This window comes from Galleria mellonella, unplaced genomic scaffold, assembly GCF_026898425.1.
Source record: "Galleria mellonella isolate WM207_F2 unplaced genomic scaffold, CSIRO_AGI_GalMel_v1 utg515, whole genome shotgun sequence".
NCBI lineage: Eukaryota > Metazoa > Arthropoda > Insecta > Lepidoptera > Pyralidae > Galleria > Galleria mellonella.
In genome coordinates, this window is record NW_026442107.1 from 1605870 (window position 1) to 1618460 (window position 12591).

Sequence of the window (12591 nt, forward strand, 5' to 3'; positions counted from 1 at the left end):
AAACTCCCTTAGTAGACACCGATGAGAAAGGAGTGGCTTCTACCGGAACCACATTGAAAACATAGAATAATGATACAAATATTAATATATAAATATCCCGTATTACAATATTCATTCGCACTAATCTTCGAAACAGTTTCAACTAATTTTAATGAAATTTATATTGTTACACCTTGGTTACCTTATCTTTAATTAACTTGGGCTTTCGGTTTACAGGCTATCGCACGTTGACCTGTGGGGATCTTGTGTTTCACTGCCTTATTCTATCATTTTATAGATTCTATGCATTAGCCTTACGATATCCCACAGTTTAGAATGTTTATAGTCTTCTGGTTCCGGATAAGCCGTTCCAGTAGACTCATACGCATACTTGCCTATAAATCACAATTCCACATTAGACGTTTCATAGATTCTCGATTCTCGCTGCACGACCTCCAGTGTGTTTAAAGACAGACCCATCGCGTATAATATATGCCTTACCGACATGTGTCCTATTAAAACTCCCACAATGAGTCTTACCTATTGTGTCACCACAGTAGATGAGTTTAACCCACCTTTCGATTGATTTTTAAGATCTCTTTAGAATGAGAATTTAAGCCTTACTCAGTATTTTCCCATCTTTGCACCGCCATTTGTACTTTCTGTAATTTTTGTTCAAATGATTGATAAAAACGGTGTTAAGTCTAGCTTTTTTGTTTGCAGTCTAGCATTGTTGTTATCTAGGTATACTAAAGTTTAATAAATATATAATAGAGTGTACCTATGCATAACATGAACAAAGTATCGCCCCTTTTGCTAATATATAACATATTATGTAATTTCGATCACAAAGGTTATTTAAGCAAACAAAATAATATCATTTCATAATTATTACTAAACAAAGTTCAATTATTTATTGAATATTAACAAATAAAATCATATTATGTAACACTAATTATCTATAATTAGTACTTCAATGTGATATAGAATCTATATCCAATATTTAACATAATATTTATGTACGATGCTATCTGTGTAATACAATATTATGGTACGATTTGTACATAATTTACTCTGTGCGCCACCGAAGAAACACCTCTTAACTATACATTTCATTTAGAACTAAATACCTACTATCAATCCTAAAAAAATATATAAAAACGACCGCTTTATTTGACATTCATATGTTTACAGTAGATTTATTATTATTATCGTTATCAACTTATATTTTGCAAGTTTACTTCTTGTTGATTACTGTCGACGACGTAGACTATGTCGCCGTCATTGTATTGGCCGTCAATACTTATACCTTCTGGTACATTTTCAACTGCCATCACAAAGTTTTCTGTATCGTCAAGATTACTAATAACATATTGCTCTTCATTAACCTGATTGTTACTTGTATTAACACTGTTCACAGTGTTTTTGCACGTTTCGATCGCTTTCGCCAAAGTATTTTTAACATTTTCCAATTTTTCGTTGCTCTCACCAGACATTTGCTGTAACAATACTTTCTTAGAAATAAACGTGCATATGTCGGTCTTTAAATTTCTTTTAACTTCTTTCAAATGTACTATTTGACGTTCAGTGTCAGATATTTGTGAGAGCAATGAGTCTTTGGTTTCTCGTAAATGCTGCATATCCTTCTTATAATTATGCAAGACATTTTGTGATTTCACACGTTCCAAATGTTTATTTCTTGACGCCAATGCCATATTTGCTTTCTTCAAAGATTCGATGGTGCCTTTCAGACTGTGAATGTACCTAGAACTATGTGATAACTTTTTCTTTAGAGACATCAGCTTTTTACAATATTTTGCAGCTTCCAACTTATATTTAACACGATCATTGCAGTCGAAACCGGATAATGAGGGAACATTGTCAACCAAATATGTGATTCTAATAGTTTGCATATCAACTTTTCGTGTCGTAATCAATTTGAACATAGTTTTACCCAGGTACAGATCACTCAACATATCTACAGCCTTCATTTTAGTATCCTCTGCAACTGTTTGTATACATCTAATGAACCATTGTTGAGTCATATATTGGTCTATGTTGAAACGATGTATATATTCATAATCGGAATGACTGGGCGTGTCTGATACATTATTAGCTTTACTCTTTTCATTATCTTGTGATTCAATATTTTCACTGCTTTCCTCAACTGTAGTTTCTGCGGCTGCAGTGTTCTCTTCCACTAAAACATAATTGGTGTTGCCCTCTTGCTCATTACCAACAGCTGTGTGATCATTATCATATACAACTTCCGACTCGGTGAAGCCCTGACCATCTCCATTATAAGTTACTACAATACCATTTTCCAATACATAACTATGTGGAATATTATGTTCATTACTGGTTAATACGTAATTCACGTTTTGCTCACTATTTTCCAGAACATAAGTCTCAGAATTATTTGCCAATACATAACTCTCTGGTGTATTCTCTTCATTGTTACCTAAGACATAATTCTGAGTGACAATTTGACCATCACTGTTACTTATCTCAGACACTTCAACATTTTGTTCACTTATGTTCTGTATGTAACTGTCATCAATAGTTTCCGTTTGAAAATCACTGGTATTGTTACCTATTTCCAGTTGTACTTCATTTTGAGTTGTTCCCATACTGTCAGACATGTAGGAGGTTCTAAAAATAAACATTCATTAGTTGAGACAATTCAAATTCTAGTTCTCAATCTAATCATATGTAAAGTACCCACTAACCCAAATCAATCAATAATTGAAATATGTATTATAGGTATATTGAATTATTAATGATTATTGACATAAAAATTTATGTAAAAAATATGAATAAAGTAATTATATGTATTCACATTCATTATCATCCTTTTACGAAGTGTATGATTGAAACTGAGTACTCATAGAAATATAAGTAAAAAAATGACAAAACGTGGCGTTCTTACAAATTAATTAATAATATCACATATTACTTACGTTAGTAAATTACTGATTGATTAGAGAGTGGTAGGCATGTCACCTTGAATTTGATTTAATTTTGTTATAATAAAAATACAACGTAAAAAGAAAAAAGATACAATACAAGCTTGTTAAAAAGAAATCTGGAATATGGTCTAATTAGCACTAATATAACATTTACATCCATTTCCATAAAAACGACATTAGCTATTTTATTTTTTGTTTAATAAAATTCATTCTTTTTAATTTGATAATGTTGTTAAATACCTATTTGTATTGTAACTTTTTTCAAAACATATTCAATTGAAATTTTATAAAAAATGTTCAATTCTTATATATTTAACCAAATCGAGTGTTCATCATCATATCAGCCGTTGATTGTCCACTGCTGAACATAGGCCTCCCCCTATTGGGGTGTTTTGAGAGTAGTTGCTACGCTTTATAGACGGGTTGGCAACGGCAGTTAGGCTTTGATGATGATTTAAACGGGACGCTGTTGTCCATCCCTTGACCGTTAAGCTCTCTTAATCGCCTCTTACGACAGCCACGAAAAAGGAAAGTGTAGCCCGTTCTATACCGGAACGACACGATAAAAGTCGAGTAATACGTTCGTTATAATAAAAACAGTTTTCAACATGCATTCAGTTACCTAAAATCTAACGTTTGACGTTTTTATGAATAAAACATTCATAAAAACATCAAACGTCTTATAAACCTATTTTGGCTATTGAACTCTTTTGTCTCTTTTTTTGTGCTAATTTTCTAATTTGCTAGAAAGTAACAAAACACTGTAATAGTTAACATAGGTTAGTAGATTTAAATTTTTATGAATAACGGGATACATTTAGATAAATTTAAAAGAATACTAACCCATTAGAAGGAGTAGGACAAATTTCTTCAGAAATCCAAGGATTTCTTTGTGTTTCACATTGGACAGAACTCTGCAATCTCTTTACCGACTCTAATGTTTCTTCATCGTATGATAATCTTTGTAGACACGTCTCTAGCCTGCTTTTCGTGTCAATGTCCTCATATTCTGTCTCTTCCGATTCTTAAATTATAAAGATGTATATTAGAACAACTTACTTCATATTTTGATACATCAAATCACTGTTATAATGAGGATTCATCTCAAATAAATTACTATATAAAGGTTTCATAATTTAATATAATAACAAACGAACATTATTAAGGAAGATTATTAAAAAAAAAAAAAAAACATTTTTAATCTCTTATCTAATTTACAATATGAAAAGTAAATATCAAACTCTATAACAAATTGTAATCATCACTTTAAACATGAAATTAGTCAGTCATAAAACCTCCTTTTTATTTACTATTTCACTTAGTATTAGTTGCCGTATTTATTTTATATTCATTACATAAAAGAAGTAAAAAAAAAGAATGCAATGGACTCTACTAGTTCACAGTTGCGAAATTATGTTAAACCCACTCACCTTGTTTTAATTTCTTGTCAGATGAATACAGTGTATCCAAGTCTTCTGTTATATCTTCCGCATTGGTATTATTGACATCTATAAAACATAAAATAAATTAAAATATATATATATATACACACACATAAATCATTCGACTAAAGGTAACCGTACACTTGCCCGCGCCGAAAGGTACTTGTTTATATGTATATATGTGTGTTACAAGATATATATGAACTTTATGTTTTGCACTATATTCGTTATCAGAATTGACAAATATAATAAGCTTATAAAATTCCAATATATATAATACATGGTTAAAAATCAAGTTTAAAAAACTTTAAAAAAATAAAAAAAAATCTGAATACTTTTGTAGATTTCGTTAGATTCGGCGCGAATAAGAATACGAGATTTCATAGGAATTAGTCACATAACATAATCTCTAAACAATATATGCAGGGGACAAACATTCACAGATTTAGTGATGACCTACCACCGTCTGCTTTGCGTTTTCGCCGTCCTCTTTGAATATTTGTTTTTGGACTTTCACAATCTGTATCTTTAACATTGCCATATATAAATCTTAAATCTGTAACAATAATTATTAGATTTGAGTATTAACATTATTGAGTGTCACTGTACAGTGTTTTACTTAGGTTTTTTTTTATACAACTTAGAATGGCAAACAAGCTGACGGCCCACCTGATGGAAAGTGGTAACCGTCGCCTATACACATGAGCAGTACGATGGACATAACAGAGTATACTGTTTCGCCCATGATACCCCCCATGCGTCGCCATTGCTGAGGACTCAGGTATTATTCCTCTGTACCCAGTAAATTCACGCCATTCCGACGACTATGTTATGCCTTCATACCCTGTAATTTCACCGCCATATCTCACCTTTCAAACCGAAACACAGCCATGCAAACACAACTGCTTCACGGTTGAAACACGAATGGGACAGAAGTACCCAAGCAATCGACTTTTGTACAAAGTCTCCCTCTCTTAGGTACTGCCAGACTTCAATTTACAGTCTGCAATGTGCTTATACACAAAATACCATGTACAAAAGTCATTTGCGTGGGTACCTTAATCTCACTCGTGTTTTTTCCGTGAAAAAGACGTGTTTGCATGGCTGTTTCGGTTTGAAGGGTGAGATATGGCAGTGAAATTACAGGGTATGAAGGCATAACATAGTTGTCGGAAATGGAAATGCATGAGGAAAGAATAGCGTATTCTGTAATATCCAATATGTTGTTCAAGATTATAAGTTTGTTATCATTCTTAATAAAAAAAAAATATGTATATACATATATCATCATCATCATATCAGCCGTTATCTGTCCACTGCTGAATAGATCTCCATAAAGAGTTCTGAGCCACATGCATCCATATTGTAATAAAAAAAATATAACAACCATAATCTATGACGAGACAGTGAGAGACATTTGTCGACTATTGCTATTGTGGTAAACTAACACTCAACAAAGTCATATTTCACAGAGCATATTATAATCCAAAATTCGTAAAGATTAAAACCTACTGTTTGGATGAAACACTTTTATATATAATTAAAATAGGTTAGTAGTACTATTTCAAGCATTGTGTTGATTATTTAGAATGTTTCATTATTGTCCTTCAAATTGAGAACTTAGTGTGAAATAAAAAGACAAAACAATTAAATAGCTAAAATAATAATAATGCATTAACAAATAGCATGATATGATTATTAAATAATTTTGACCTTTTACTTTTTTTGTAAGTTCATCCAATTGTTCAGGAGTAAAAGTCCTTTCGACATTATCTTTTTTCATTTTCTTTGCAATGTGCATGAAGTAGTTTAAATTCAAATTCAGTCCTGTCAATTCTTTGATGTATTTCTTCAAAATTTTCGGTTCTACCTCCAGATATAGAAGATCCATTATCTGAAACAAATATTTATACCATTTATATACATTTTTTATTTATATATATCAATTTGCTGTCCAATCTTTCTGTGAGTCTATAATGAGGAAACTAATTACATGTTTAACAGAGACTGTGCTTTGTGATCAATTACTCATTAGAAAAAATAGTGGTATTATGTAGAATGATTGCTTGTTAGCTTTCTGGGTTAAATAGACTTTTCTGCCATTAGCAAACTAGCAGTTGTATTGTTTTTGTAAAATCTTTATTGTACATATTTTAATCAGCGGTAATAGAGAGAATTAATTTAAAATAGTAATTTTAGTTCTTCAATCACTCTGCAAAGGCAGCACCAATGTTCAATTGCTAATTACTTTTAGGTAATACAAATCATATAAATATTAATACATAATTATTAAGAAATGTTATATATTTATAATGTTTATGTTTATAAGAAATATTAAGACTATTGCAAACTATTTGCAAGATATTGTAATAAGGGAAATGGCTCTGGCAAGACTTAAATATATTATATTATTAAACTTTATGATGTATCTTATAAAATAATACAATACAATGCAAATTTGGAGACTGAAATTTCTAACACTTCTCAATATCCAAACACGCTAAACTTTTGCAAATATTTTAAGTTCTGAAGTCAATATATAGATATAATCCATTTTATGGTATGTACTGTTAGTGGTTATCATAAAATGATGAATTTACAACACTAACAACACGAATATTATTAGATATCCTTGTTGTGAGTATAATTAACAATGTGGAAAATACATAAAGATTGACGAAGACAAATTTCCTTAAAATTTCTTCAAATGAAAGGGTAGAATGGGTAGAATACAATAAGTTATGTGACAAAAAGTATAGAAATAATAATATTAAATGTAGTTTTTATATATATATTTTATATATATATATATATATATATATATATATATATATATATATATATATATATATATATATATATATATATATATATATATATATATATATATATATATATATACCTATAACTGTCCACTGTACTATATATATCTATATTTGACTTTAAACCTTGTGGCATTAATTTTACAAAAATATAGATAATATTATTCAAATTCAAGAAATTTAATGTGGAAGGAAAGTTAAAATCAATTTATATATTTTATTCACAACAAATAAAATATATATAGTCTTTTAATTTTTATACAAATCGAGGTAATTGTGTTTTTTTAATGGATGATAAAGGAATGATAGTCCAGCAGGACTGTGCCGACAGTGTACTCATGCAGGGAAATAGAGACAGATGATAGGTGAAAATGAAAAGGCTGGTCAGTTAGCCCCATGATAAGTACACATGGACTAGCACAATGGTTTCCAGAGGGGACCAGGTGAAGATCAATCTGACTATTTATTTATGATCTATTGCTAGCAATATATCCTATATTGCTAGCAATAGGACTGGTAGTCCTCATTACTAAAAATCCCTTCCTCTCAGAAGTAACTGTGTTATCTGTAGCTATACCTATGACATGTATGTATAATAAAAACAAATGAGTTACCTCTTCTCTAATTTGAGGTTGTATTCTCTTGCTATCTTTCAGTTTAAGAAAATTCTCTTTTGACAGCTCATGGTTGTGATGGTGACACACAAATTCAACTGTAAGTACATCTGGATTGTATGGTAGTCGTTTCAAAACAATTTTACATGGACACCTTGATTTTTCAGGCTCTGACCTGAAAGTACAAGATAAAATTAATTACCAACAATTCTAGCTTTTGAAATTAATTAGTCTAAATTCAAATCATATTTATTCAAATAAATTTGTTTACAAGCAGAAAACTAAACAGTTCTTCTTTTAAATCTTTGTTTACATTATGTGTATTTATTTAAATGTACTAAATATATTCAATTGAATTTCAGAATTACATATAACAGTAACTGTCAAATTTCTTGTGGCTTATTTCTGATAATCAAAATTCAAAATTTTTTATGATTCTACATAAAAAAAAATTGATAATATAAATATTTGTAATCAAATTTATTTCAACAAATAATATTTGTATTTCATATCAGCTGTATTACATGGCTTTACCCTTGCAAATCAGTACATAAAGTATCCCATGTGGCAAACTAGAATATAACCTGTGTACCAAATTTAATTTAGATTTGTTCAGTAGTTTTTGTGTGAAAGAGCAACATTTATTCATCCTTACACTTTTGCATTTAAAATAATAGAAAAAATCAATTTATTCAATAATATATATTAATTTACTACCTTTTCCTCACTCCTTTAGGTTGATAATAAATACATCTGTAAGTGTAGTTTTCCTTACTGGGGTCCTGGGTGTATGAATTTGTTAAGGTGTAATAGAACAGCCATTGCTCAGCATACCCATTCACATATATATTGAAACTCTCCTGTGTATCAAACATATCACCTGGCTTGATGAGCGACTCATCCTTGTGTAGGTACATGTCACCATGTTCATTGCAGCTCTGGATATTGGGATCCACTGAAAGAATAATTAAGAAATTTATAGAATGAAAATTAAAACAACAGTATTATACAATCAAAACAACTGCGCTGTGTGTAATTCAATTTCATGAAAACTCTTAAGTGAATATTTGGCATAATGTGTATTTACATTATGTCCTATGCATAGTTTTGACCTAGAAATGAATTAGCAGGTAATTTTATATCTAAGTTGTTATCTAAATAAAAAAAAATAATATATAAGTGAAAACAAATTGTCTAAATTGTTTTTTATACAACTCACCATAAATAAATGAATATTGCTGGCTGTTACCATCCTCTTCTACAATAGTTTCATCCATACTGAAAGACAATAAAATTGAAGAAAGGTAATTTATAATTAAGTTATTTTATCTGTGTACAATGTGGATAAAATAAAATGAAAAATATATGGAGGAAAATTAATTACAAAATATTAAAAACAGCAAATTTTACTCATAATTTTAGATCTCAATGCTAAGGCGCTGGTAGCAGCATGATAGTTGAATAGAATTAGAATCCTACCCTTTAAACCCATAGTTGGAACTAAGAGCAAACAATCCAAGTGATTTTTGTTCATCATTCATATTAACCAAGTTTTACTAAAAAAAATCTTATACCTGCAGAAGTCAGTGGCAGGATACAAAATAAATAGGTTAACAAAGCTAATTTAATTAGATTGCATTACAGGAAAAATTATTCTAGTAATTCTTGGTTTTAGAATTACCTGAGCTGTAAATTGAATGTAAAAATGCAAAATCTGAGGCCATTACCCCATCAAGTATAGGGTTGTCTTTTACTATATTTGCTTACCTTGTAGATAAAAATCAAATAAAAATCATTAATAAAGATATAGAGGTAAATGGAATGTTTTATTTTATATTAATTATTGTGAACTATGAGGTTTTGGAATTTATTTAGATAAGGTACAGAATAAGGGTTTTTTTATGCAACTTAGAATGGCACACTAGCTGACGGCCCACCTGATGGAAAGTGGTAACCATTGTCTATAGACATGAGCAGTATTATGGACATCACAGAGTACACTGTTTCGCCCATGATGACCCCCCGCTTTAGTCTCCATTGCTAACAATGCAACAAAAAACATTATTATACAGTTGCACACATCTCAACTTTAGGAAGATAGAATAAACACTAAGCAATGAATTAATTTAGGATATGTGCTATAGACTATTCATAGTAATATTTATATTCTGATTGTATATTACTAATTTAATATAATTTCTGATATGTCAACATTATTGTATTTATATGAAGATAAATAACTATAAATAAAAAATAAATCAGCTTGTATACTTAAACTATATTTTTGTTCCTAAGTCTCGAGACAACAACTATTGAGTATTGTGTTGTTCGACCAATAAATACTTATTATGACCGAATGTATTGGAACATGTCAACAATTTATATCACTCATTAAAAATATTATAAAAGCTGTATAACAGTTATTTAATATACTAAATGATATTAATTGCTTCTTGGAATAGTTATAATAAACAATGCTTATTGTAATAACATTGAATTTATAATAATCTCAGAGATTACGAAATGAATGATGCTGTATCCTAATAAACACAAGTCTGCTACACAGCTAAAGCAAACGCAATCAACAATATTGTTTGTGGAATATTGTTTCTTTCTGGTAATTACTTATATAAAACTACTTATACAAGACTTGCCACAAAAAAATAAAACCTTTCTTGAACAGGTTAATATTACAAAAATGAAGCATTCTCAAATCCAAATTAAAGTAGGTAGCGTGAGCGTCGCGATTAGCGATTTACAATTATTAATTTATTATAATTCCAGAACCTACCTGTAAACACGCAGTGTTTGATGTAACAAAATTAATCAAAACAAACTAAATAACTTTGGTCTTTTTTAGTAAATTTCGTTATTTTCCCGAAATTACGTACCAAGCGCTGATTTCGCTCGCTTCTGTACTTTTTTTTTAATTACTTTTTTCTGCGCTGTTGACAGCAAAACGATTTTTCTTATACAGCCTTAAATCAAATATTCTGATTATATAGTAAAAAAAAAAAGGAAAAAAATGTTATTTGTTCATAATTTTAAATTTATTGACATATATATGTGTAAAGATTTTTACAGCACTGAATATTTCAAAATAAAAGCACAGTATAAAGTGCTAGTATATAAACTGTGATAACAGGTTGATAAATTAGTTGGTATTAGACTCAGATGACATATTACTGGTCAACATTATAAATTAATACATGACATTTCAATGTATCTTATGTTTTATGCGTGTTGAAGACCATAAGTGAAAATAAGGAGAAATTGTTATCATAGTCCCGAGTTTAAATACGGAATCTACAAAGAACAAGGATGAAATCTTTAGACATAATTTCTCTTAACTATGTATGGAATTGAAAACTTCTTCAATGTAATAATATATTCACAAAGTTGAACTTTCTTTTTAATGGGTGATAATGAAATGGTAACCCCGCCTGCATTAATGGTATACGCTGGTGGGGTACCAGTGAGGGATGATAGGTTAAGATGAAGGCAGGTTAGTTAGCCCATCGTTAAGAATTCCACGAGAAGTAATCACGATGATTTACAGGGGAAACCACGTGGAGGACGACCTGATTAGTAACATTGTTAGCAATGGGGCTATTAGACCCATCGCTAACAATTCCTTTCTCTCCACAAAGTTGAACTGTAACATAGTTAAACTACAAATTGCCAGAATTACTCCATCCCACATGGGGAAAAAGAATTGTTACTAATGGAGACTAAGAATCCCATTGCTAGCAATAGACTCAATCAGGTCGACCTCCTCGCGATACCCCCTAGAAACTATCATGGTTAATTCCTGACGAATTCATCATGACAGGCTAATAGGCCTGTTTTCATTCTCATCTATCAACCTTCACAGGTGCTCCGCCAGCGTATCCCGTTAGCTCAAGGGGGGTTACCATTCCATTTACCAGAGGGAGACTTTGTACAAAAGTCGATTGCTTGGGTACCTCTGTCCCATTCGTGTTTCTACCGTGAAGCAGTTGTGTTTGCATGGTTGTGTTTCGGTTTGAAGGGTGGGATATGGCGTGAATTTACTGGGTACAGAGGAATAACATCTGAGTCCTTAGGAATGGCAACGCATGGGGGGTATCATGGGCGAAACAGTATGTGTGTGTACTGTTATGTCCATGGTACTGCTCATGTCTATAGGCGACGGTTACCACTTTCCATCAGGTGGGCCCTCAGCTTGTTTGCCATTCTAAGTTGTATAAAAAAAAAAAAAAAATTTCGCTCGTAAAAAAATCTCCATCCCATGTAGTATATACTAAATTTTATTATAATTGATTAAGCCGTTAAGGCGTCAGATAATAATAATTATTAAGGATTATAAATCATAATAATCTAAATAAAATATATATATCTATTCAGTTCGTATTTTTTTAATGGACGATAATGAAAAGAATCCTGCTCGCGCTATCGATATACACTGGCAAGGTACTAGTGAGAGATAATTAATGAGAATGAAAATTACAGGTCAGTTAGCCCATCGTGACAAATTTTACGATAATCATGGTAATTCAAGGTTTCTAGAAGGAACAGCATGGAGGTCGACCTGATAGGGTATATTGAATCAATGAGAATTAACCTCACCATTACTAACAATCCCTCCCCCCTAATTCAGTTCGTATTAGGCTTATTTATATCATAACCTATGGCCATAAAATACTGGCGCTACCATAGATTACAAATAGAAATATTTATGAGTCAACTACTTATCTATGTAACTGCTCAAGTTTTAGAACCATAG

At 30.7% G+C, this 12591-nt stretch overlaps 1 protein-coding gene across 4 annotated transcripts; it reads right to left on the reverse strand.

Moving 5' to 3' along the window:
- Nucleotides 1–854: 854 nt before the first annotated feature.
- On the reverse strand, nucleotides 855–10771 carry LOC113518721 (uncharacterized). Of its 4 annotated transcripts, none has more exons than XM_052898661.1 (9): nucleotides 10618–10771; nucleotides 9046–9104; nucleotides 8544–8781; nucleotides 7827–8001; nucleotides 6104–6284; nucleotides 4851–4946; nucleotides 4379–4456; nucleotides 3792–3972; nucleotides 855–2631 (listed from the first exon to the last, which is right to left on the reverse strand). In XM_052898661.1, the coding sequence occupies exons 2-9, from the start codon at nucleotides 9101–9103 to the stop codon at nucleotides 1197–1199; spliced, it is 2442 nt and encodes an 813-aa protein (XP_052754621.1). In that variant the 5' UTR covers nucleotide 9104; nucleotides 10618–10771; the 3' UTR covers nucleotides 855–1196. The 4 variants fall into 4 exon arrangements, with proteins under 4 accessions (XP_052754621.1, XP_052754622.1, XP_052754620.1 ...); XM_052898662.1 differs by having other exon boundaries at nucleotides 10718–10767; XM_052898660.1 differs by lacking the exon at nucleotides 10618–10771 and adding an exon at nucleotides 9764–9788.
- Nucleotides 10772–12591: the final 1820 nt, after the last annotated feature.